At 39.7% G+C, this 27,642-nt stretch overlaps 1 protein-coding gene across 1 annotated transcript in view; it reads right to left on the bottom strand.

The window, feature by feature from the left end:
- DNAH11 (dynein axonemal heavy chain 11) overlaps positions 1-27,642 on the bottom strand; it is a 207,696-nt gene that overhangs the window by 102,113 nt on the left and 77,941 nt on the right. Inside the window, exons 21-28 of the mRNA XM_006154490.1 lie at positions 21,612-21,770; positions 20,031-20,114; positions 18,395-18,553; positions 14,503-14,625; positions 13,135-13,257; positions 11,105-11,329; positions 10,150-10,241; positions 8,061-8,187 (exon numbers count right to left, since the gene is read on the bottom strand). Of these exons, the coding sequence (XP_006154552.1) occupies positions 8,061-8,187; positions 10,150-10,241; positions 11,105-11,329; positions 13,135-13,257; positions 14,503-14,625; positions 18,395-18,553; positions 20,031-20,114; positions 21,612-21,770 (1,092 nt within the window). The remainder of the gene's footprint in view (positions 1-8,060; positions 8,188-10,149; positions 10,242-11,104; positions 11,330-13,134; positions 13,258-14,502; positions 14,626-18,394; positions 18,554-20,030; positions 20,115-21,611; positions 21,771-27,642) is intronic.

Below are 27,642 nucleotides of genomic sequence, written 5' to 3'. Positions count from 1 at the left end.
CAGTGTTACTGTGGTCTGATCTTTCCTTTTAATTCCTAGAAGTTAACATTCAGCATTATTATTGATATGTCTGGGCTTGTCCCTACCATTAGGTTGGCCTTTTCCTTGGTCATTTTTTGTTCTCTTATTTCTGTCTGTTTTTTAGCTTTCCTGGTGAAGCATTCCTTCTTTAGTCCCAATATATATTTTACCTAATGGCCTGCATCAGCTTCCTACTTCTAGAATAGTCAAGATTTTTCATTTATTTTATTTCATATAAAATCCATTCATTCATGCATTCCCTTGACTAATCATTTAGATTAAACCTTTTTCCTCTATTTTATTATTATTATTTTTAAATACAGGTATGTGTGCTTGCTGACTAGACAGAGAGACAGAAAGTGAGAAATCACCCCTCAGGGGGGATGGCCATGCCACAATCCCTTCCCCACCCTTCTCCTCTCAAGACTGTGGGTACACATGCACACACACCTGGTGTGAGTTTTAAGCCACTGGGTCTAGGACTCGAACTGTGGTTGGTTTTATGGGAGTCATAACCACTATGCCACCTGTTGGCCTCTTCTTTTTCCTCTTAATTTAATATCCTTTGCCAGTGAAGGTTATGGCATACTAAGGATATTAATTAGTGACTTCCATTATCCTGATTCCTGAAATCCACACACAGAGACACTTGTACCATGAAGCTATCCAGACAGACGTTCTCTATAAAAATGCAATTAACCCCCTCATCCATGAGGGAGATATTCCAATATGCTCCAAATGATGTCTGAAACTGCAGATAGTACCAAACTCTATGTACGCTGTTTTTTCCTATATGTACATACCTACAATAAAGTTAACTTATAAAATAGGCACAGTAAGGGATTGACAACAATAACTAATCATAGAATAAAATAATCATGACAATATCCTATAATAAAATGTATGTGAATGTGGTGTCTCTTTCTTAAACACCTTACTGCCCAGTACTCACTTACCTTCAGCGAGCAGATAATTGAGACTGCAGAAAGTGAAACCATGGATAACGGGGGACCACTGCATTGTGCTGTAGGAAAGTAGGGTCTAGATAGCTGCCCCTGTAAGATCCAGCAGTGCTTTTTATCATCTAATATTAAGCCCATTTCTCTCGAGCACCTTTCTGAATGCCAATATTTACAGTCCATTAGAAGTATCAATTGAGTGCCATCTGTCTCACTGTTACAGTTTAGGGGATTTCTCAAATGACAAATTGGTAGATTTCCTTTTCTGCAATGTGGTGCCGATGCCCTTGAAGGGTATTTCTTAAGGCAAACATTAGGCATCCTTGAGATAAGTATTTCTCATGTTTTCACTTTAGAGAATGCCCTATGGATTCAATTTCCGCAGCTGCAATTTTCTAGCAGCCACACTAAAACAAACAAAATACAGGTAAAATTAACTTAATTTAATTTAAATATAGTTTAACCTATTCAATATGTTATCATTTTAATATGTGATTAACAAAAATTATTATTGATATTGAAATATTTTACTTTTTTTCTTTGTATTAAGTCTCTGGAACCAGGTACATGTTTTTATTTATAGCATGTATCTCCATTTGGATTTTTCATTGGCAATATTTAATCTGTATTTAGATTTCATAAAACAGGGTCAAAGGTATAGTCACACACCCAAATTGTTTCAAATACACTTATGTTTTCCAATCACTGAATACAAATTAGTTTTTAACATTAAATCAATTAAATCAACAAAAATTTATTAAACATTTTAAGGTTTAAAAAAATATTGATGGGGGCCAGCAGTTGGCTTGGTGGTTGGGGGCGCTGGACTCCCATATGGCCAACCATGGTTTGAGTCTCAGACCTGGCAGCTTGCTTTCTCACTTTCCTTCTCTTTCTCTTCCTCTCTCACTCTGTCCCTCTCTGAACAAATTAAAATAAATAAATAAATGAATGAACAAATAATGTTAAATAAAATAATTTTTAAAAAGTATTTATGTAATTTTATTTACTTATTATTATTTTTTAATTTGACCAGAGAGAGACAGAAAGAGGGAAAGTGGGACAGCAAGATGCCAAGTCCAGGACTAGAACCACAGTTGATCATGTGGGAGTCCAGTACCTCAACTACATCACTTGCCAGTCCCCTTTTTTTTTGTTTGTGCCCTCGCTAGAGAGAGACAGAGGGAAAGTGAGAAATAACCCCACAGGGGGGTGACCACACCACAATCCCTTCTCCACTCTCTTCTCAGGATTTTGGGTGCATACATACATGCACCTGGCATGAGTTTCAAGCTGCCAGGTCTGGGACTCGAACCATGGTTGGCTATGTGGGAATCTAGCACTTTAATCACCTACTGCTCCCAAATTTAATAAATGTTAAAGTCAGTTCTTCAGTTGCTAGATTTCACGAGCTTAATGGCTATATGTAGCCTATGGCTACATATAAGGCAACCCAAGTGTAGCTGATCACTTGGAAAAACTTGAAGTGTCTTTCCTTAGTAAAACTTCCCTTTGGAGAAGATCGTCTCAGATAAGATGAAGAAACAGAGAATGTGCAAAACTCTTACAGGACAAAAAGAACTTTCATATCATAGGAATTCATGGCTAAAAACATCTTGACTATCCAAAGTTGTCAACTACTTTAAGGTAGTATAGAACACCTAGAAGGGCACAAAAGGGTAAACTGATGTCATTTTGTCTGCCCTTAGTCATTGATTGGTTCAGCTGAAAAGTATGAACAGATGCTTTTCTAATAAAGGAAGAAATTATTGAGTCATGTATGACTCCAAAGCAATTGCACATAACTACTGCATTATGTCAAAAAATTCTGCAAGTACAGCTTTAAGTTTTATTTCCATAGCAACTACCATATTTTTACCCCAAAGTTAAGTAGTAACTATATCCACAATTTTTTAGATAATCCATGCCCTTGGCAGGTCAGGCTTAATTTGAAGGGGATAAAATCTTTAAAATTTACCCTTAACCAAGTTTACCAACAGCTAAAAAATCACCACAGGCATCTTAGACACGGCAATTTCATAATTCTAACATCCCAACTGAAGCATCTTAAATTGAGAGTTCTGCTTACAAAATAATGGTTGTAGCTATATCAGACCTCCCTGGCTGATGTGTTCAGTCTAATCGAATTCCACAATTAACTGCAGAAACACACACTTGGACCAACACTCTTACTTTGAGTGTGGGTGGGTAAGAAAGGAGGCCTGAAGAATTCAAGTCTTTCACAAGATGTCAAGATGAGTTATCTGCCCACAAAGGGAGCCTTTGATGAGGAAATTGCATTCTTATTCCACAAGCTACAGTTGCCATGTTATCTCAGTCACACTGCAGGGAGCATATTCAGGAATGTTAGCACAAAAGGCCTGGATGGGAAAAGCTGTCTCCGGTGGTCCGAAACTGATTCTGATACTAAAAAGAGGGTAAGAGAGTGTAGCAAGGCCATGCTATCTGGCCTAACTACCAAAAGCATCAACTATTCCATAGTCAGTGACCAAGAGCTGAGAAGGCACGCTAAATCTGCAGAACCATTTCATTCAGGGAAAGCAGCTGAATGTGGCTCTAGACGACACACATTGCCATCAGCTCCTCTTAGCTGTCTGCTCCAACAAGTCACTTTTGGATGCTTATTTGTACCATAAAGGCTGCTAAACACATCTTCTGATAATGGACCTCTAGTAACAGTGCAATAGCATTTTATGTGAATCCAAAATTGTTCATGCTTAAGTAGTGTAACAAAATGATCTCAATGAAATCCCATTTTCATTCAGAATAATATGAATCTTAAAATGTCATAATATATTTTTAAAATCGAATTACTCCAAAGCTGGCAGGCTAGTAGAAGTGTGAACACCGCTTACACTACAGTCAGTCCCATGGCCAGATTCTTTCAGCCAGTGAGCAGAAACACCCACCTCCTTTTGTTAGGACGGTATAAACGGACTGTTGACAGCATTATTCAGCACAGCCGTGAGTGATTCTGGAGATACACTCTTGCTTCAATTTTAACATCCAGTTTCATCATAACCTAAAATCTTTTCAATGTCTTATTTATTAGGGCATCAAAGAAGTCATGACATATTGCTCTGCGTTTTTCTATGCAGAAATGTGTCACAGCTTTCCCGATGACTCAATGGTTACTCATTTGGGAGCACAGGTACTAGTACTACTACTGAGCCCTGTACCTGAAATTTAGAAATTTAGAATTTATGACTGCAATGCTGAGAAAAAGGTAGCAAGGATAATTTACTAATAATAGAGAAGAGAGTATGTTGTCAAATACTAAAGTTGGGCTATGAAAATTTTTAACAATGGGACCAGCAGTTAGCGCAATGGCTGTTTCTGAACTCCCATGTAGTTGACCACGGTTCAAGTCCTGGACCTGGTGGCTTAAACTCACGCCAGGCACATGTGCATGTGTGTCCAAGATCCTGAGAGGAGAAGGGAGGAGAAAGGATTGCAGTGTGGCTATCTACCCCCCAGGGGTGATTTCTCGCTTTCTGTCTCTCTGGCGAGTGCATGCGCCCTATAGCAAAAACCTCTTAAAAATTTTTTTTTACTGATTTAAAAAGTGTACCACTAACGTTTGCAGAAACAGTTGGCATCAGGATGCATAGACTGTGAACCAACACGCTAGCTAAGGCACAAAGTATTTCCAATGATCTGAGGGAGGGTGAAGAGCGCTGGTGACAAGAATATGATGAGTGATCTGTTCCTTTAGCACCAGCCTAGGACCTCAATTAAGGACAAAGAGGTATTATGTATGTGCACATTGTGAAGAGAACAGATGCTGGTTAGGAGCAGTGAGTCCTGCCGGGGTTTGGTAAGACCTATTTCAACACCCTACTCTCATCTGCCTCCATACACCCCAGCAGAAAGTACAATAGGGAGAAGGGGAGGAAAAAGAGGAACATCCTCACACCTGTGGGTTATCAGCTTAGAAGGGAGTGCCACAACTCCACCCTCGCTCTTTATGGGTATGGCTGTGAAATGAGAAAGAGAGCCCTTTTGTTCAAAATGGGCCAATAGGTCATTAGAAAAACCAAACTGAGATACAGAGAAGCTGAAAGGTTTTGGAGTGTACATTCTGAGCACCATGAGTCACCTTGCACCACTTTACACAGAATTCAGCCAAACCTGTACAAGACCCCTTGCTATAGGTTTTTAGCCAATGTTTCACAAATGACTGGGTAATCCTCCTCCCCATCTACAAGTTTGACCTTTGGAAAGCATCCTGAAGTCTGGAAGACCCTGGTGCACAATTCAAGAAACCTTCGAGTATAGAGATACTCACACAACTGTCCTCAACCTTCGCCTAAATACACTCTTCGTTTTACTTACTTTTGCCTCAGTTTTTTGTTTGTTTGTTTGTTTGTATTGAGGGGTTTTGGCTATAGGGCACATGAGCTCACCATAAAGACAGAGAGAGACAGAGACACAGAAAGTGAGAAATCATCCCCCAAGGGGGATGGCCATGCTACAATCCCTTCTCCATTGTCCTCTCGTGATCTTGGGTACACATGCACACGTGCCTGGCGTTAGTTTAAGCCACTGAATCTGGGACTCCAACCACGTTTGACTACATGGGCGTCCAGCAACATAGCCATTACGCCAACTGCTGGCCCTGCCTCAGTATTTCTCTAAGGTCAGTTAGGTGAGGGAATGTTTCCTCCAACCTCCACTGTAAGGTGCAGTGAGAGGAGTTGGAGAATCACTCAGAGAAACTGTGGGTATCATAGGATGTGAATTTTTGGTCTTCTTTGTATGGACATCTGCCTAGGTAGTAAAGGAGGAAGGACGTATAACCTAATGGCTGGTTCCACTGTCAAGGGCAGTAACTGCAAGACTGAGGTGGGAGCAGCTCTGTCACATATATTCCTAGGGAGGTTCCCCCTCCCCCCGGGGACTTAACTTACACTTGTGTCCCACAAGATACCCAAAATGTGGGGTTTTCACTGTTCAGGCTGAAAGATTGACAGCCACCGCTGACGAGAGAAGAGGAACAACTGTTAGGAAAGAATGACAATGGAGAGCACCCTAAGTCCACCTTATCATACGTGGTAAAAGTGATAAAAGTGCTGAACTACACATGGCCAACTATGGTTCGAGTCCCAGACCTAGTGGCTGGAAACTCGCACCAGGTGCGTGAGTGTGTGTGTGCCCAAAATGCCAAGAGGTGAATAGAGAAGGGGTTACAGTGTGGCCATCCCCGCTGAGGGGTGACTTCTCTCTGTCTCTCTGGCAAGTACATGAGGCCCATAGCAAAAACCACTTTCTCTCAAAAAAAAAAAAAAAAAAGCCTCCCTCCCGACTCCAGGTTCTTATGTGAAAACCTGTCCTTAACATGGAGGTGAGACTGAAATTTCCAGCTAGACCTTGCTGAATTGTTTTTAATTGAGCCTTTTATTTTTTTAATAAGAAGTGACTAGGAAATTATACCTGCCTAAAATGTTATAAAGGGATTTGCTGTTAATCTAAAGAGGCTCAGCAGAGCCCATATGGGATTAACTGCAGAAAATAAAATTGTTTCATTTCTGTCATTCCATGGAATTAACATTGTTTAATAAACCAGTCACCACGAGTGTTTATTATTTTTAAGGAATATGATTAAAAGACAAAGAATGTTATCTTATTTCAGATTTATTCATCAGCCTTCTGTTTTACATATTTACATATTGCATTATAAAAACTTGGATTTAAAAGGTCTTCAGGAACAGGTACCCAAAAGTGAGTATGATACTCTGTGCCTCATAGACTCACCCCAGAGGGCGCATCCAATGGCTGCTCATGAGGATGTCATCAGGATGTCTCCAGGGGATTACTGGTTATAACTATTAGGATTTTTTTTAAAAGCATCTAATTGTGTCTCTCATAAGTAACTATAGAGTGTATATAGTGGGTTGCTAGTTACTCTGATTAGAAGGACTTTATTTGCAAAGTCATTTTGGAATTATCATGAATTCACAAAACAGTACTGAGCTGTGACCCTGAGAAAGTTGCCAAAGGTGGCCAACACTTCTGCTATTAAGAGCAAGACTACACTTACTGTTATCAACAACAAAAATAGCCATCCAACTAAATTTAGGTTGAAGGTTAAATGATGGTTGAGACAAAAATAACTAAGATAAATACTATGTTCAAAGAACATCAAAGTTTAGGAAACTATAGTATGAAGAGATAAATATTCTAATGGAAATGACATAACAATGCCTAGAGAAAAATTTTTTTTCCCTCAAGGAAAAAAAGATGGAGTAAACTCCACAATGATAAAGCACAAGCTTCATGTCAAAGTAATCTGTGATACACAGTCAACTCCAAGAGTGAGCACCTATTTCAACTGTGACAACTATGGACTTAAATGCATGGGACCTGTTGAGTGGGTCTCCACAAGATAACATCTTCCAAATGCTCACAAAATGGAATTTGCAGAAAGTTCATCTCTGATCTTAGCTCTCAGATTACAAAGCTAGTGTCTGCTTTTATTACTTTTAATGTTGACATGGGAACCAACCAACAGGTAGTGCATTATTTTTGTGTAGATACAGAAAAATTAGGGGTTAGGGGGTAAGCCTGGAATTATACAATTCCAATTTGGACAGCACTAAAAACTAGCACAACTTAATAATTATGAAGGTTAGTCTGGAGTTAAGGTAGAAGTAGAAAGGATCAGTTATGATTTCAGTCCAAATGACTTAGTTTCTCCCATAGGAAAGTTGGGATTTCAGTCCAACAAATGACTTAGTTTCTCCCATAGGAAAGTTGCTAACAAGGCAATGGCTGTTCCAGCCCTTGTTTCAGAATTCTGAATTTGGAATCAGTGCTTCTTCCCATTGCCATCATTCAGGAAGTCTTACAATTTAATATCCTTCCCTTTTATTGAACCCAAGCAGTTCCTCTTCTTAATTCCTCCAATTCAGCCCTGAACCCCCTCTACTGGTGCATAAGAATGTTAGCTGCAGATTTTCTAGTTCCAGGCACATGACAGATGGTACTTGACAATGATAGAGAAACCATGACATTCATTTGCTAACATGGTATAATACAAGACTTTCAAAAAAATATTACCTGTTTAGGCTGAGCTCCCTTTGAGAGAATATCAAGCAAGTCGACAGAAGAGATGAAATAGAAGCGAGGAAAAGCCACACGCTTGGTTTCCAGGTATTCAGCAAGAGCTTTTTCACAAAAAGAAAGCCTGGATGAAGGAAAAATCTTTTTAAGCATATCTTGCCTATTCAGACATTAAGATTTCAATGAAACAAAACCCAGTCTCTGTCATCTGTCCATTCACTGCAATATGCTTACTGTTTAATAGGTAGCCTACCTCCTCCTCCTTGATATCACCATTGTACTAGGACTGGTACATGAAGGGACTTCAAAAGGGGAGAAAAATCAAATCAAAATATGAGTTTATTTTGGTGCAAAAAAAAAAATTAAACCCATGTGTAGTTTATTCATAATATACATTTTCCAAGAACATTTTTTGAAGATCTGTACAGTTACACCAAATAGAAGACAGACACACACATTAATTGCAGCTAAACATACTTCACACTTAGGTTTAGGCCACTTATCTCTTCTTAATGACATTCCTAAACAGCAGTAGAGAAGATCAGGTTTGGTACTGCACAACCTAATCATAAAATGCATTCATAAGATGGAGTTGACTGAGGCTCTTCTTTTTTCTCACTGAATGTCTACTAAACACAAGGATTTCTACCCTCTCAGGTATCCAGAAGAGTCATTAGATCCAGAACCATTTCTACTTTATCACCCCCAAGCAAAGCAAAAGCAACTCCCAGCAGAGCCCTAGAAGTCCCAAAGATCACTGACTAAAGAGAAATGTAATTAAATTGTGTAGGAATTCATTATCACCAAAACACCTTCAGAATATAAAATAGTTTGCTTAGTAATATACAAAGCGTCTTCAATAAGTTCATGGAAAATGATATTAGAAGGGCTTGTTGCAAGGAGCAATAGTGAGATTACTCAAGAGAAGCAGACCCCATGTGGTGACTGCATTATGAATCCCCTGCCAGGCGAGCTTAGTGCATACCAGGAACCTGTGAGTTCCAGGATCTGAAGGCCTGAAGGACTGAAGAAAGGAGACTGTGGTGTGACCAGGCTATGTGGGAGGTTCTTTCTTTTTTTCTTTCATGTGTGCACATGCTCTCTATTAGGAATAAGGGGGTGGGGGGAGATAACTATTATGAACAAACTATTTTTTTACACCAAAATAAGCTTGTATTTTAAATGCATCTTTCCACAAATTATTTGAAGTCCCTCATGTATTTTTATTTAGATTTTTTTTTTGCTACCTGATAATGAAAAGCAAGCACAATTCCACACAAACCTCTAATATGAGTAGCTTATCTGTCTATGTCTAATCAAAAACCAGAATATTTTTATGGCCATTGTTAGACAATTATATGTGAAAATTACTTTGCAAATGGCCCTCAGAACATGAATTTCAAAAGTGCTAACATGTTTGCAAGAATAATTTTTAATAAAACAAAACTACAAAGTGAAAAACTAAGAGGAACTGGGTACAAACCCAGTACCTGGCATCCAGTAGGGGCTCAGTCAATATTTGCAGGATTTTTTTTTTTTTTTTGCTATAGGGCGCGTGCGCTCTACAGACAGACAGAGAGAGACAGAGAGACAGAAAGCGAGAAATCACACCCCCCAGGGGGATGGCCACGTCGCAATCCCTTCTCCTCCATTCTCCTCTCGGAATCTTGGGCATGCACACACATGCGCCCGGCGTGAGTTTTAAGCCACCGGGTCTGGGACACGTACCACAGTCAACTAAGTGGGAGTCCAGTGACATAGCCATTACGCTAACTGCTGGTCCCAATATTTGCAGGATATTTTGATGAAAGAATTAATCAACCATGACAATTTTCTTGATAACAAGAGATTCTAATTTTACTATGACAGTAGTCCTTTCAGGAAAAAATATTTTTTGGTTTATTTACATTAACTCACAATATGTATCATGTAATATGTACAATGCAAGTAGAGAATTATAAGAAATATAATAAAATAATTAAGTGGAGGTTGCACTTAATATGATGATGTTAAATAATATTAGGTATGTAAAACAAATCTTGTAAAATAATAGCAAATTGATCTATTTATAGAGCTTTTTTCTTACCTGTACTGTAAATCTTTAAGTTTTTCATAGAGATTAGGTCTGCATGTTGCTTCTAAAACATTTTTTATTTTGGCTGTCTTGAACATTAACTCCTAAATAAAAGTACAACACAGAGTCAATTGTATTAGGAATGTCTAAGTTGGGAATCAAAAGATGGATTGTAATGGTTACGTCACTGGGCTCCCATGTAGTTAACCATAGTTCGAGTCCCGGACCCAGCGGCTTATAACTCAGGCTGGGCACATTGTGCATGCATGTCCAAAATCCTGAGAGGAGAATGGAGGAGAAGGGGCTGTGGCATAGTCATCCCCGCAAGGGGTGAGTTCTTGCTTTCTGTCTCCCTGTCTCTCTCTGTGTCTCCAACAAGCACATGTGCCCCATAGTAAAAATCTCTCAAAAAAAACGAAAAGAAATTTCTGTTTTTCATCTACTTCAGTGATTAAAAATGTAGAACAAGGGGCCATCAGGTGGTGTGGTGGTCAAGGCATTTGGATTTCCACACGTCTGACCAAGTTCAAGTCCTAGACCCTGTGGCTTGAAAATTACACCAGGTGTGTTTGTGTGCATGCCCAAAATCCCAGAAGAAGAATGAAGAATGAAGTAGAGAGTTGTGGCACTGACATCCTCCTTGATGTGTAATTTCTCGCTTTCCCTCTCTCTGTCTCTATTTCTCCCCAGCATGCACAAGTGCACTGTAGCAAAAAAAAAAAAAAAAAATTAAAAAATTAAAAAAAAAACCTTTAAAGAATTTTAGAAAATAAATAAAATCAAAACAAACTATGAGGAAGTAAGTTTAAGGAGACTTCTAGAACATCTGACACTGCATCTGATTACTCCTGCTGTTAAATTTTTAGAGGAAGATCAAAAACAAGTATAGTAACATAGTTTTTATTTGGAGTTATTATCAAAATAAATGTGATGAGTATTACCACCATTCTGGATCCACATTACAAACCTTAAATTCAGCATCTACTCCATCGAATCTCCTAGCATCTTCCCCAAGCTGGATTCGAATATCTTCTGAACAAACAAAGATGCTTTCCAGGTGAGACCAAGTTCGCTGGACTTCCATCCAAGTAAAGATCACTGAGTCTGCTATGTTTAATTTATTTTGCCAGCTTAATACTTGTTCGATGAAAAATTCCACATACTTGCTTTGAAGAAGAGTCTGCAACTGAACCTAAGAGGAAGGCAAAAATGGGAAAAGTAGCTAAGTTGGTAGACTGCAAGGACCATGAGAGAGGGACCACATCTCTTCTGCTCACCGCAGGATTGCTGGGCTAGCATGCAATACCTGAAATCAGCATTCAGTAAGTGAATGAATGACTTAATGGCAGTAAATATTCATATTAACATTATTCTCAAAAGAAAAAGATAAATAAAAACAGCTGCATTTAATGTCTTCTACAAGGAGCCCCTGTGTCTCTTTAAGGCAGAAAATGTTGGGTAGTCAGAAAAGCCATGATGCATTTTTTTGCACAGCAAAATATGTCATGACTTTCCAAATGACCTAACAATATTGTGCATGGGAATTAAACTGTATTCTTTCATTAGTCTCCTGATTCTTTCCTGTTAATCATTCCAAGGTTATGTATGAATATGTGTGGGTATTTTTAATCTTGGGAAATAAAACTTCCCTCCAGCCTGCTAGGCCTTCAAGTTTCCATTTTCCTCCTTATTCAGTTACTACTAAGCTGGGCAGCTCTGACATCACCGAGGCTTGCTTTAATGCCAAGCAGCCCAGCTAGCACTTCTCACCACTGATACTGACATCTCAGAAAGTCACAAGAGGAATGGCCTCTTCTTTTCATTCTCCTTCACCTGTAGGTATTTAACACAAGCGACTCTTCTTTGGGTTTGGTGACTCACGCTTGGTTTCTATGATTCTGCAGAATCTATTTCTCCTACTTCTCTGACCATTTTCTCTGTCTCTGTCATGTCTTCTCTTGCTCACCAAATGCAGTCTTTTCCAAGGCTCTGTTCTCAGCTGACTTCACTTTCTTACATCTCTTTATCTAGCTCATCAGTTCCTAACATGCCAATAATAACCTTCCAGCCTACAGCTCCAGACTGCACCTCTGTGCTGGCTTCCGGTCTGACTCCATTTTCACATGCATGTCCCTCAAAGCAAACACACCAGAAACAAGTGCCATCTCTCTAACCCAGCTTGTTTTCCGAAGTGACGTACATCTAATAATAACACTATTATTATTATTTTCTCTGAAGTGTGTCTTATCTCCCATGTCCAAAGAGATACCAACTCCTATAATCTTAGAATTCATGACCGTATATACTGTGCTCAGGTCTGTCTCTGCAGTCTTATTCTTCATTACTCATAGAAAGAAAATCTATATGTCAAGGAAACTAAATTCTTAAAATTACTTCTGATGGCAGGTTCTTCCTGGCATTCCAAGGTGCTACTAATATTGTCTCCAAAGCCTAACTGCTCTTTTCTGATTATCATTTTTTCTTAATACCATCCCATCCTCGAAGACTCCGCCTAAGCACCATAATGTTTAAGGCTCACTCAAGTCTTTCAGCCTCATTCAGAGAGCCTCTTTGTCTTTTCTTAGATGACTTGGAGTTCTTCGATCTGTCTTTCTGCTCAAGTGCAACTGGAAAACAACTGTTCTTATCTTTGGGCCCCAAATGGTACCACACCTAGAACCTATTGCAAGTAGATGCTCAGAGAAAAATGTTGAGTACTGAAACTTGAAAAAGCCAAGAATCATAATTACAATTTAAAAACATGTAATAAAAATATCCATCTTGGGGCCAGTAGAGGCATGGTCATTAAAGCATTAGACTCCCATGGGGCTGACTGGTTTTTTGAGTCCCAGACCCACAGCTTGCTTTCTTACTTTCTCTCTCTCTTCTTCTTCTTTCTCTCCTTCTCACTCTCTCAAGCACATGTGACCTATAACAAATTTTAAAACAATAATAAATATTTTAAAAATAATTCTTTAAAAAAATTATCTCTCTTACTTGGTTATGCTCAAGAGTTTCAAAGAGTTGTTCATCAGACTTCAATAACGGAATGCCTGTTCGATAGTGAACTTCATAAGAAAACTCCATAGTCGCCCAGGTCTGATTGATTTCAGTAATAACCTAATAATAAACAATATAAATTATGTACATAAAAGTTTAACTTAGGATCAATATCAAAGCTGTACTCTTCAATTTACAATACAATTTCCAAAAAAGCAGAGTGATCAAATGTCATTGGCATCTTTTTTTCCTTTGTGTAACTTATGCTGCCAAAATGAAGAATAGGGACCAGCAGTTAGCGTAATGGTGAGTAACTTATGCTGAGAAAATGAAGCATAGGGACCAGCAGTTAGCGTAATGGTTATGTCGCTGGACTCCCATGTAGTCGACCACAGTTCAAGTCCTATACCTGATGGCTTAAACTCACGTCAGGAGCGTGTGTGTGCATGCCCAAGAGCCCAAGAGGAGAATAGAGGAGAAGGGATTGTAGCGTGGCCATCTTCCCTGGGGGGTGATTTTTCACTTTCTGTCTGTCTCTCTCTCTCTCTCTGTCTTTCTGGCGAATGCACACGCCCTACAGCAAAAACATCTTCCAAAAAAAAAGGAAAGAAAGAAAGAAAATGAAAAAAAGAGAGAACGAATTCAAAAACATCAAAGGAACAAACATCACACGAGTACCAAACTTCTACTGGACCCAAGATTTACATCCTTTACAAAAACAGAGTGAAGGTAGAAAGTGACTGAAATGGTTAAAGATGAAAGAAATCGCATGTACAAATCAGCCAGCATGAGACAGGTAGTAGCCTGAGTGCCTCAATATGAATCTAAGTTCCCCGTGGCAATTTGGATCATTCTCTCTCTGAACTCACTCTGCTCATCTGTCCAACAAGGAAAACATTATTACCCACTTCAGAGGATTGAAAGAGTTAGTACAGGAGGCTGGCAGGTGGTTCTCAGCCACTAAACCTCTCATTTGACTGACCATAGTTTGAGTCCCGGACCTGGTGACGTGTTTTCTCACTTTCCCTTTGCCTCTCTCTCTCTCTGGTCAAATTAAATAACTAATAAATAAAATTGAACAAATTTAAGAAAAGAATTAGTATAAGTAACTTACAGTGGAGCTTCCCACAGGTAAAGGATTTTATGTGTTTTCTGCTACCATGACCATCACTAGCAACTGAATCAACCCTTCTGTTCCTCAAATTCACTGTGGCTTAGAATACTCTGTTCCCTGTGCAAGTCACACATCTAACTAGCATCAGAGAATGAACTGCGACTTCCGTCTTCTTCCTTCTCCGAGGGCACAAGGCCTTCTCCTAGAGTCAGCTTCTATGCACAGCATGAGCCTGCTAGAAAAGGCACTACCTTCTCAGTCCCCAGTTCTTTCATCGCTTTGTCCACGATCCTTCGGACGTCATCTTCCACTCTGTGCAGCTGCAGCGCTAGCAGATCTGCCAAGGTGGTGTCTTCATTTATTGAAAACTTGACCTGATTAGGAAGAAAGAAGATGTGGATTTATATTCTACATAGAGAATGGTTTCTTTTACCAAATGGCCAAAGGAGTGAGTAGTAACTAACACGTGCTCAAGACAGTGCTGAGAGTATGCTGGCTCTCAGAGGTGTGGACCGTCAGACAGTCCTTTGTAACTCACAGGAACTGACACACCGTTCCCCAGAAGCAGGGGCCAAGGTTTACCCCACGTTCACATTAAACCACTCTCTTTTGTTTGGTATCCTTCCCTTGTCAGCACGTTTCTTATCGCCTTTGCCCACAAAAGCCACGTGTGAAGAGAATCTCATTGTTCATTTATTATAATTTGGTTGAAATCCCAGGAATCAAGTAGTAGCTCATTTGTCTTTTCTCCCTTAAGTGCCCTATTCACTGAATGTAATTCCCAGTGGCTTTTGCGATTTCACCTAGTTTTATCACTAATTTAATCTGAGTTCTTGGCAGAAAACCTTTATTCTTTTCATGTCATTATTCATAGTTACCATGTGAAAAACAGTGCACATTTATTTCCTTAGCATCTTCTTGACATTTCCTCCTGGCTATTTGGTCCTTACAAAAAGTTCTCAGCTCTTTGGGCCCAGCAGTTAGCGTAATGGCTATGTCGCTGGACTCCCATGTAGTTGACTGCGGTTCACGTCCTGGACCCGGTAGCTTAAAACTCACGCCAGGCATGTGTGCGTACGTGCCCAAGATCCTGAGAGGAGAATGGAGGAGAAGGGATTGTGGCGTGGCCATCCCCCCTGGGGGGTGATTTCTCGCTTTCTGTCTCTGTCTCTGTCTGGTGAGCGCACGCGCCCTATAGCAAAAACCTCTCCAAAAAAAAAAAAAAAAGTTCTCAGCTCTTCGGTCGCTTCCAAACTTGCTCGTATCCCTTAGAAATGAGGAAAAGCAAAAAAGCTACAATATTTCCTTTTCTGTGCCTGCTAAGACTATCCAGTCTCAGGACCAGCAGATGGTATAATGGTTAGGTCGCTGGACTCCCACATGGTTGACCACGGTTCAGGTCTCGGACCTGGTCATAAATTCATGCTGGGAGGAGAAGGGAGTATAGTGTGGCCAAACCCCATGGGGTGTGATCTCTCGCTGTCTCTCTGTTTCTATCTCTCCAGCAAGCACACATGCCCTATGGCAAAAGTCTCTCTTTAAAAAAAAAAAAAATGCAGTCTCTGCCTCTGGGAAGCTGTAGCCCTCTCAGTTCTCCCTGTCATACCCTCTTCCACAGGAGGACAAAACATCCAAGGTTGCCCAGGACAAAATGGTTTCCTGGATCATGGATTTATCAGTGCAAAACCCTGACTCTGGAATGTCCTGGGCAAATGTATGAGTTGGTCAGCTGGTCTCGGCATCACTTTTTTTCTTTTTCTTTTTTTGGAGAGATTTTTGCTATAGGGCACGTGCGCTCGCCAGACAGACAGAGAGAGACAGAGAGACAGAAAGAGAGAAATCACCCCCCAGGGGGGATGGTCACACCACAATCCCTTCTCCTCCATTCTCCTCTTGGGATCTTGGGCACGCACGCACACACACCCGGTGTGAATTTTAAGCCACCGGGTCCGGGACGTGAATCACGGTCGACTACGTGGGAATCCAGCGACATAGCCATTACGCTAACTGCTGGTTCCCTCTGCATCACTTTTGACCTCTCTCTTCAACCGATAGGACGTAGGAGCCAGGCCTGTATGAGGGGAAGAATGAGCAGGAATGGTGCTACTCTGATCAGTCGTGCAATTTCTGCAATGAACATGTACCCAAGCTGAGGGGACAAGTGGAAATCAAATTCAGTCTCTGCTCTATTGCCCTGGGACAGCCTGGAGAAAGGTGCCTTTTCTAAGATGTCAGAGAAGGTACCTCTTTCTAGATTGCAGAAAGGCAAGCTAGGTAAGCAGAGATTGGTTAAGATGAAATTTTATTGCTAGAAATATGAGGATGAGGTAAGAAACAGAGTTCACAGTCTACTAGATAGTAAGAGAGTCAATAAAAATTTCCTGAATGAATAACTTAATCCATTTATTACAAAGTTAAATAGTCAACGCCTAAAAGCTATGGAAAATTTAATAATAATAATAGCTTTAGGGGTCACTTACTGAGCACTTACTACATGCTACATCATACAGATGAGAGCACTCCAAAAGGTTGTGGAAAATCGAATTAAAGTTATGACGTGCTTTGGTGCAAAACAATTTGGAAATCTATGCATGTATTTTTCACAATGCACATTTCTTTTTTTTGGAGAGGTTTTTTTTTTTTTTTTTGGTATAGGGCGCGTGCGCTCGCCAGACAGACAGAGAGAGAGACATAGAGACAGAAAGCGAGAAATCACCCCCCAGGGGGGATGGTCACGCCGCAATCCCTTCTCCTCCATTCTCCTCTCGGGATCTTGGGCACGCACGCACACGCGCCCGGCATGAGTTTTAAGCCACCGGGTCCGGGACACGAACCGCGGTCGACTACGTGGGAGTCCAGCGACATAGCCATTACGCTAACTGCTGGTTCCCACAATGCACATTTCTTGTGAACTTTTTTAAGTTCATGAAAAATGTGTGTATCTGTATCTCCCATTTGCTTACCAATGCATAGAAAGCATTATTTTTATTTCACAGAAGGGCCAACCTAGGTATGAAGAGTAGGTAACTTGCCCAAGACCCTAGCATTACTGTCAGGGGTGGAACCATAAAGCCCAGTTGTCCCTCTCTCTCTAGGGTTCCCCATGTTTCTATTCCCCCACTCTGCCAATCTCCCTTCACACCATGAGAGCCTTTCTTCACAGTCCTTCAAGTTCTTCATTTGCCTAAGGAGGAAATGCACTCCAGGCTTCCTTTCAGCTTACAAAGGTTGCCTTCCCTGAAAAGTAAAGTGTAAGATTGATATATTTGCTTGTCAGTAAATATAGAAAGAAAGAAAAGAGAACTTCCAGTGGCACAGACATGTGAGAAACTACTGTATATCTTGTAATAAAACCAAAACCATCAAAAAGACACCATTACTAAATGAATTGTAAAGGGGGAAAATAAAATCACAATTTCAGAATTTCTTCTCCCCCGCAAATTCACTTCTATACTTTCTGATCCTCTGTACAATAAGATTCTTTGCAAGCTAACTGGTATTCTATAAAATGATTCCGTATTATAGCACTTGCTCCTTACAAGATTTCTCTAATGCATAGGAGCAGACAGTATTCCTCTCATGATATTAATGTAAAAATGAAACTCAAACTAGAGTGGGTTAAGTGATTTGCTTAAGGTCACACAACCAGTGAAAGATAAAAGGGAGGTGAGAACTAGGATCTTTGAGTATTTAATCTACTAGGCCTGTCTCAAAGAGCTTTATCTCCTGTATGTGACTAGATTCCTTTTTTTTCCCTAGGGTTTTGTTTTTTGTTTTTTGGTTTTTTTTTTGGCCATAGAGCGTTTGTGCTTGCCAGAGAAAGAGAGAGAAAGATACAGAGACAGTGAGAAATCTCTTCCCTGGGGGGATGGCCACATCACAATCCCATCTCCTTCATTCTCCTCCTAGGATCTTGGGCACACACATGCATGCCTGGTGTGAGTTGTGAGTTTTAAGCCACTGGGTCCAGGACTCAAACTGCGATCGACCATGTGAGAGTCCAGCAATGTAATCACTATGCCATCTCCTGGCCCCTGACCAGAGATCTTTTTACAAATACCATTCTATTCCTGATAATAAAAACCAAGAAATGACATTTCTGGGTCACAAAGATATTCAATGAATGAGACCTAGGATACTGACCCCAATGGCCTTCATCAGCTGGTGCCAATGCCTGTCCCTGAGGGCAGGGCTTTGTAATTCTGTGACAGCTCTCAGAGAGGTTGCCATGTCCTTCACTGTACCTTCCAGGCCTGAGTAAGCATCCCAAACACGAACTTCCTTGTCTAGTGACCAAATTTCCTAAAGAAAAGAAGAGGGGAGGGGAAGAAACAACAGTTCTCAAGATATAATAATACCTTAAATAATTTGCCTTCTTTGGAAGAATAAATATATATAGACTGAAAAAGAATGAAGGCATTAAAACCTCTAGGCTAAAAACAGAGAAATGGAAAGAATCCATTCATTAATATATTATTCCATTATGTACAAGCTAATTGATTTCTTATTCACAAGAGCTAACTGGACACTTCATGAGGAAAACAGGAGACATTAAATATAGGGAAGTAATAGAGTTCACAGGACACGTTCAACAAAGTGTTTCCTCAGAAAACATAAGTAGGCAGGAGCCGGATTATCATCTGGGAGTCTAAGACCCTGCTCTGAGTGCCTGACTTGCTTAAATGGCATCCTTCAAATGTCAGTTACCTTTGAGTATCTGTCCCTCGGAACTTGATTATTTCATGATTTTAAGATGTCAAACAGGGCACTTGATGTGGTTGTACTCTTGGCCCACTCCCCATCGGCAATTGCGGGTGGGGAAAATTCATAATAAAACAACTGGATCTTAGCACAAAGTGAGTCACAATGCCAATCATTTAATAAAAACAAGCCAAAAACCTTCAGCTGAGAGTGGATGTTGTCGCTCTGAAGTGAGAGGGCCAAATGGTAGAGGAGACAGTAGGGAGTGAGTCCAGAACAAGGTACAGTGACCCCCAAACACCCAAAAGAATAAAGAGACATTAGTTAGTTGGGGTCTTTGGGACTGGGACAAGTTGGTAGGAGCTAAGCACAGGACTGAGCCAGGGCAGGTTATTCTGAGGTAGGAAGAATAGCCACGGCCCTGCCATTTTTTAACTGCTTTTCACTGCTAAGCATGTTGGCTTTATTCCCCCCCACCCCCAAAACAAAACAAAACAAAACAAAAATCAGAAAAAAAAAAACAACCTACTCTCTTCAGAAGACATATGGCTATGCAGACTAGCTATGAAAGTACTAAGTTCAAATACACTCAGTTCTGTATATGTCAAACCCCCCAGGGTGCTATCAATAAGGACACAGATCATAATAGTTCATATAAACTCAGAAGTGCTTGCAGGTTCCTATTAGTTGTCCCAAATTCCAGAACCAAAAGGTACCTTTTCAGATACAAAATGCTGATGGCTGCTAAGGAAAGAAATCAATAGTTTTCATAAGCCTGACCTCTCAGCCCTGAAACTCGCCCTTTTCCTCTCTGTTCTAGGCAGCCAGAGGAAGCTCCTGATTATCCTCTCTTCTCATAAATTCATTAGCCTTAATATGCTCTGATCAACTCAGTCAGAGAAAGGCTGCTTGATTAGAAGTGCAACTGGCTGAGAGTGAAAAAAATACCGTCTGATATCATTCTGTGTGAAGTAAATAAGGACACGCAGCCCAACACACCAGATCCCAGGTTAGAGAAGAGGGAAGGGGGTGGTGCTGAGAAAGATAAATCGTTGTAATAGACAGTTATGGAACTCGCCTTGGCAAACCTTCTGAGTTCTACATCCATCTGTTCCACATTAATCTGTCTCCACTGGGTTTTAGTCCAATTATCAATGCTTCTCTGAGAACGCACAAGCAGATAAAAGTGTCAACAACATTTGGTGAAAGCAAGTCTCCGCAGCAAAATATATAAACTGATGATACACAGTGACTCTATCATCCAGGGGAAAGTCAATTTTTAAAATATTAATGGCACTTGTCAAAACTTCCCTATTACCAAAACAAAAAAGTTGTCAGAACATGTCAAGCTTAAGGCTAAAACGTTATGATATATTAATTTCTGGTAGCAATGATAAATCCCATGCACACACCATCATTATCACTTAATCCTGTGTACTCTGAATAAATTGATAAGTATGCTACTATTAAATAACAGATTTTTATAATTCCACATGTAACGTAAAAGCTTTCATGAGACAGTTTTCACCCATTATAAACAAAACTTGCATTAACCATTTCTTACCTATATTTTGTATTTTATTATATTTATATTATATTTATATTTCTATATTATAGGGCTCTTAACTAACTTGAGAAAATAACATATAATAAATATTACAATATGCCTAATTTCCTAGAACTTATTTTTATATGTTTTTAATTAACCACAGATAAATGTATTTTTAGTCTAAATCAAATTAGACATACATGCACATAAAAGTACAAGCATAGGTGTAGATGTGAATTTGTATGCAGAGATGAAAATGTATTTCTAATATATTAATTTATATATACATATATTTTTAAAGAGGTTTTTGCTATAGGGCATATGTGCTCGCCAGACAGACAGAGAGAGACAGAGATAGAAAGCGAGAAATCCCCCCCCAGGGGGGATGGCCACGCCACAATCTCTTCTCCTCCATTCTCCTCTCGGGATCTTGGGTACACACGCACATGCGCCCGGTGTGAGTTTAAGCCACCAGGGTCAGGATGCAAACCGCGGTCGTCTACGTGGGAGTCCAGCAACATAGCCATTATGCTAACTGTTGGTCCCAATTTATATATTAATTTTTGTTTATATTTTATACATGGTGCAATTGTATCCAATGGGAAAGGTCCTGGGTTTGAATCCTGGGAGCTCCCTGAGAGGTTTTAAATGTGCTTGTGACTCTGGCTGGCTGAGACTGGGTATGAATGACAGTGTGGAGACCCTGTGAGAGGAGCCTATGGCTCTACTTCTCTATCATGAAAGAAATAAACTTTAGAAAAATCCCTCATATTTTATACAAACCCCCAAAAGGATGTGAGGTAATCAGTTCATTATATGAAGTTTCATTTTGAAATGAAACAAAAATAACTAATATTCAGGCTAAGAAACAAGAAATACAAACTCTACTTCTAGAGGGATCTAATGTCCACATATTTCAAGACATTACAAAACCCAAATAGAATGAAATATTGGGTTGCTGGGAAAGTCATGACTCATTTTTGTATAGGAAAACACAGAAAAATATGTCATGACTTTCCCGACGGCCTACCAGACGCGAACAACTGCATTTTACACAACAAAACTAGTAAATGAGGGGGAAAAAGTTTGCTTTCAAAAATCAGATCTTACTCTAACATAAATAATGACATCCCAGAGTCCCTTCAGTAGTTTTATTTCTTTGCGACACTGCTTCATTTGTTTGTACTCTGGAGGAGCAACATCAAAAAGACGAGTTGATTCTTGCATCTGCAACATTTCTTCTTCTAATGCCTCAAGCTCTTCATTTGCCTAAGGAGAAAACATACACACCTGCATACAAATTGCCAAAGCAGGAGGAGCCACATGACTCTGGAGTTGTGGTTATTTTGATGTTTGGAACTTCGATTTTAAAAAAGAAAATAAAACAAAATCTGCCATATAATTATGGTAAAAATGTAGTAGGTTTTAAATAAATAAACTCACAGCTACTCTAAAAGTGAGCAGCTCATCAGTATATACAATAATATTACCAATACTTCCACTACACATATTTCAGCAAAATTTGCTCTGGAATCAGAATCTTATGAAAATCAGGTTTCTTCTTGATTTTCATTGTAGACCTTTGAAGCAAAAAGTGAAGCTCTAGAAACTTCCACCTCAGAACACCTTATCTTTTTAATAACCACTTAGTTTCTTAAAAAGAGCTTTCATATTTAAAAAATACCCTGAAGGTTATCAATAGTATAAAATGCAATCAAGAGAATTTGTCGGGACCAGCAGTTGGCCTAATGGCTATGTCACTGGACTCCCATGTAGTTGACCACGGTTCGAGTCCCAAACCCAGTGGCTTAAACTAATGCCGAGTGTGTGTGTGTGCGTGCCCAAGATTCCAAGAGAAGAATGGGGGAGAAGGGATTGCAGTGTGGCCATTCCCCCCACGGGGGTGATTTCTAGCTTCCTGTATCTCTGTCTCTATCTTTCTGGTGAGCACACACTATAGCAAAAACCTCTCAAAGAAAAAAAAAAGAGAGAGAATTTGTCAAATAAAAATGAGAGCTAAAAACACTGCCTGATATGAAAAAGCTTCCTGTATCTCTGTCTCTCTCTATCTTTCTGGTGAGCACACACACCCTATAGCAAAAACCTCTCAAAGAAAAAAAAAAGAGAGAGAGAATTTGTCAAATAAAATATGAGAGCTAAAAACACTGCCTGATATGAAAATTTCACTGTATTATTATCTTTACCAAGGCTCAACTACACCCCATCGCTGTAGAATAGTTCATGTTTTGTACCAAATGTCAGCCAGCTCATGATTTCTTTCTTCATAAACCATTCTTAATTTTAGTTTCTTATTAACAAAGTAGCACATTTGTAGGATGAAAGTTCAAAGGGTAGAGAGCAGTTTGTAGGCAGGAAAGGCATCCCTGGTGTTAACTCTCCAGTTCTGGGTGCTATTTCTGTAACTCTCAATTCTGTGGTGAAGTCACACTTCTTTTTACAGATCAAGTTTGGACATTAGACTAGACTACTGGCATTGCAAAAGAGTATTCAACCTTGTTTTTCTGCTTGACATTTTTCCCATCCTCCTCTCGATAGCCATTGATTTTAATTTAGTTCTTTGGATTTTAACTTTAAATATCCATACTTAAATCTTTTTATGTTCCAACAAGCTTCAACTTTTGCAAAATTTGACAAATATTATTTAAAAATATACTTATTTATCATGTACAACATAGTGTTTTGAACTATGCATACATTGTGGACCGGCTTGGCTGAGCTAATTAATACATGCATTACTTCACACATCTCAGTGCCTCACATACTTTCTTTGTATGGTGAGAACACTTAAAATCTGTGTTGGGACCAGCAAGTGGTATGGTGGTTAAGGTGCTGAATTCCCACATGGCTGACAACGATATGAGTCCCAGACCCAGTGACCTTAAAATTGTGCCAGACATGTGCTTGTGTGTGCCCAAAATCCTTGTGGGAGAATGAAAGAGAAGAGACTGCTGTGTGGCCATCCTTCCTGGGGAGGGGGTGATTTCTCACTTTCCCTGTCTCTGTCTCTCTCTCTCTGGCAGGCACACATGTCCTATGGCAAACAACAACAAAATCTGTCTCAGCAACTCACAAAATACAATATACTGTTATCAGCTGTAGTCACCATATTGTACAATAGATCTTGTGAACTTACATCTATCCAAATGAAATTGTGCATGCTTTGACCAACATCCCCCCAACTCCAATCTTACCTTTCAATTTCCTATTACATAAATGAAAATAGTATCACTTCTCTTTTATTTTTACAAGTTATACCTTCACAAACAAGAACAGCAGCTCTTAGGACAGCTACAATGGCACGATAGTAATGCAATCCTCCATGACGTTGAAAACCCAGTGAAGGTCTACCCTGGGTTCTAGTCCTAAGGTCTCCCCGTACATGAGTACATATGGGCATGCCCATGACCTTGGATGACTGAAGCTGGGAGAATGATTGAGGTATAAAGACTCTGTTGGGGGTGTCTGCTTCTTTTACCCCCCACCTGCCCCCACATCTTGGTCTCTTAGAAGACAACTTTAAGAAAGAAAGGGGAGGGTGGCCCCACAGTTAAAGCTTAAAGGAGCCAGCTCCCACATGGTTAATCTAGGTTTAAATTTTGGTCTTAGTAGCTTAAGGTACATGCCAGGAGTGTGGGTGCAATGTGCCCAAAATCCTGACAAGAAGAGATGGAAGAAAAGGCATCGTCAATGCACCACTGGAGGGTGTTATCGTTTTTTCCCTCTCTCTCTCTGATGATCACATGAACACTCTGGCAATTAAAAAGAAACAAATAAAAAACTGAATTAAATAAATCTAAAAAAAATCATTTTTAAAAGGCCAGCAGTTACTTAAGTTTTCTTTTTTTCCTCCGAGAATCTTATCCTGAAGTACATGCACTAAAAGTTATTTTAGTGATGCTTTGTTAGCAGTAAATACATTCCATTTTTGTTTATCTCAAGTATTATTATTTCGTTCATTATCAAAATGTAGTTTCACTCAATAAAATTTAGAAGACATCATTCACTAAACTCTAATTTCTGTATTTGCTGATGAGAAGTCTGCCCTTGGTCTAATCATGACTTTGCTCTTTTTTGGGGGGGGAAGTGGGGTAGGTTTTTGCTGTAGGGCATGTGCACTCGCCAAAAAGACAGAGAGACAGAAAGCAAGAAATCACCCCCCAGGGGGGGGATGGCCACACTGCAATCCCTTTTCTTCCATTCTCCTCTCAGGATCTTGGCATGCACGCACACACACCTGGCATGAGCTTAAGCCACCGGGTCCGGGACTCAAACCGCGGTCAACTCTATGGGAGTCCAGCAACATAGCCATTACACCAACTGCTGGTCCCTGACTTCTCTTTTTTTAAAATATTTTATTTAAGTTTATTTGTTATTATTTTAATTTCATCAGAAAAGAGAGAGAGGGAAAGTGAGAAATCAAGCTGCCAGGTCCAGGACCTGAATTGTGGTCAACCATGTAGGAGTCCAGCAACTATAACCACCACACCACCTGCTGGCTCTAGTCTAACCATGACTTCTAATGGGTTATCTGTCTTTTCTACCTGGTGGTTTTGAAATCTCCTTTTGGCTTTTTACAGTTCTTCAGTTCATTACGATATGCCTATATGTTGAGTTTGTATTCATCCAGGTTGGGATTCAGTGAGTTCCCTGAATTTAATGATTCACATTTTGACCAGTATATTAGTCAGGATTCTCTAGAGAGACAGAAGCAATCAGTGATAGTGATAGACAGAAATATATTAGAGAATTTATAAGGGAATTGGCTCATGCAATTATGAAGGCTGAGAGAGCCCATGATGGGCTGTCTGCAGGCAGAGAACTAGGGATACCAGGCCAGGGTCAAAAGCCTCAGAACTAGAGAACCCAATGGTGGAACAGTCTGAGGCTGAAGGTGTGAAAACTCAGTGGAGGAAGGAGGGCTAGTGAAATTCTGGGGTCCAATCTGAAGAGCCTATACATTTGATGCCCAGGGGCAGGAGAAGAGGGGTATCCTCGGTCTAGGAGAGAGAGAGGGGGCAAATTGGTCATTTCTATTTCTTTTTATTTTATTTGGGCCCCCAGCAGAATGGATGGTGCCCTCCCATATTGAGGGTGCATATTCCCCAGTCAGTTTGGTGATTTACACACCAATCTCCTCTGGAAACACCTTCACAGATATATCCAGAAGTAATGTTTTTATCACCTATCTCAATATCCCTTAATCCAGTCAAATTGGCACCTAAAGTTAACATTCACTAGCAGTTCTAGAACAGTTTCAGCTATTATCTTTCAGACTATTTCCTCTAACATTTTGCTCATTTTCCCCCTACAGGAAGTGTGGTAGAAGGGTTAATGTTGTTTTATGGGTTTGTTGAAAAAGTCATGATATGTTTTTCTTTTTAAAAGATGTGTTTATTTATTTATTTCCATTTGTTATTATTGCTGTTTTTTAATTTGAACAAAGAGAGAAAGAAAGGCAAGACAGGGACTTGAACCACAGTTAGCCATGTAGAAACCCAGTGCCTTTAACCACCATACCTAACCTGCTGGCCCCATAATGTGTTTTTCTATGCAAAAATGTCATGACTTTTCAGATGACCCAATACCTCCTCTGTGTCTGTCAGGCTCTTTCACCTTTCCCATCTCCTTATACCTACGTACTGTACCTAAATGACGTCTTTCAGTATAATTTACATCTCATTCATTTTCTTTCCAATTTTAACCAACTCTTTAATCCATATGCTGAGCTGTATTTTTTAACAACTATATTTTTCATTTCCATAAGTATCTGGCCCTTTTTCAAATTCAACTGATCATTTTCGATAGTGTCAAAGCTGAGATCTTGCTCATTTTTTTCACTTGTATCTTTTATCTCCTAATATCTGAAGCTTTATATGGGACTATACTTATGGCTTCTTTCTACTGACATATGCAAGATGGTGTTTATTTATTGTTCCATGATAAACTCCTATTTGAGAGAACTGAATCTGCTGGATCCTTGAACAGACTGGAATGAGAGCACTTTTTTCCAAAGCGGATTTAAGATTGTTTTTACTGGGAGCTTAAGAAGAGCTACTTGCCATCATTTCAATTTCCTGGCCTGGAGATTCCTTACTTATATATAGGGGTAGAATAAAATAGAACCATGGACCATTGTGAAAACAGGCCTCTGTTGATGAATACCCGGAGGATCTCTTTCCTCTGTGTCTAACCTTCTCTGAGCTTTGGCAGGAATAGAAAGGCACTCATAGGCTCCCATTGCAGGCTGCAGACTTCCTTCCACCAGCCCACCTCTGACTGAGTGTGCAACCTCTTCGCAGCATTTCCTCTTCCCCTGTGAAAGAGCTACAATTCCAGACTTCTCATATTTTCACAGCAGCATAGGTTTCTGGGTTTGCCTCTGCTTGCTATCCTGCTTTCAACACTGTTTTCTTTCTTGTGCTCTTGAAAGACTTCTCCTATTTCTTTTTTTTAAAATTTTATTTTAATTTATTTATTTACGTTCATTCACTGTACATCATTACAGCATACAAAATGAGATTTTCCATCCAGAGTACACTGTATATCGTCTCAATCAAGCACATCAACATACATGTTATTGTCAACAAATAATTTTCCATTTCTTGTTTCCTGTATGTTTTGCTTCCCCCCCCCCTCCTTGATTCCTTATCTCTTACCCTCTGCCATCTCCCACTATCTTCCCACACTGTCTCTGGTATCTATGTTTACTTTCTATACTGTTTTCCCCCCATTTTTTATTGAATTATTAAAGATCTTAATTAATCTAAATGTTTTCATAGCAAACACAGCTGATATATACATTTCCATGAACACAAGTCTAACTTTAGGCATCTTGTAAAGTATCACCTAGCTGGGGCTATATATCTTAACTGTGGTCATTGAATGGACTTTTTTTTTCCTGAAACTTTTTTTTTGTAACTTAACTTACATGCTTTCCCTAAGCATCATCATAGCATACAAAATGTGATTTCCCATCTAGAATATACTGCATAGTGACTTAATCATGCAAATTATTATCAAAAATTTTCTGCCCCTCTTTCTGACCCTCTGTCCTTTCCCACCCTCTTCTCCCACTGTCTCTGGTGTCTACAATTGTCTTCTATTCCTTTTCCACCCACAT

This window comes from Tupaia chinensis, unplaced genomic scaffold, assembly GCF_000334495.1.
Source record: "Tupaia chinensis unplaced genomic scaffold, TupChi_1.0 Scaffold000410_1, whole genome shotgun sequence".
NCBI lineage: Eukaryota > Metazoa > Chordata > Mammalia > Scandentia > Tupaiidae > Tupaia > Tupaia belangeri.
Note: the sequence above shows the minus strand (reverse complement) of the source record. Positions and strands in the feature narration are given on the sequence as shown.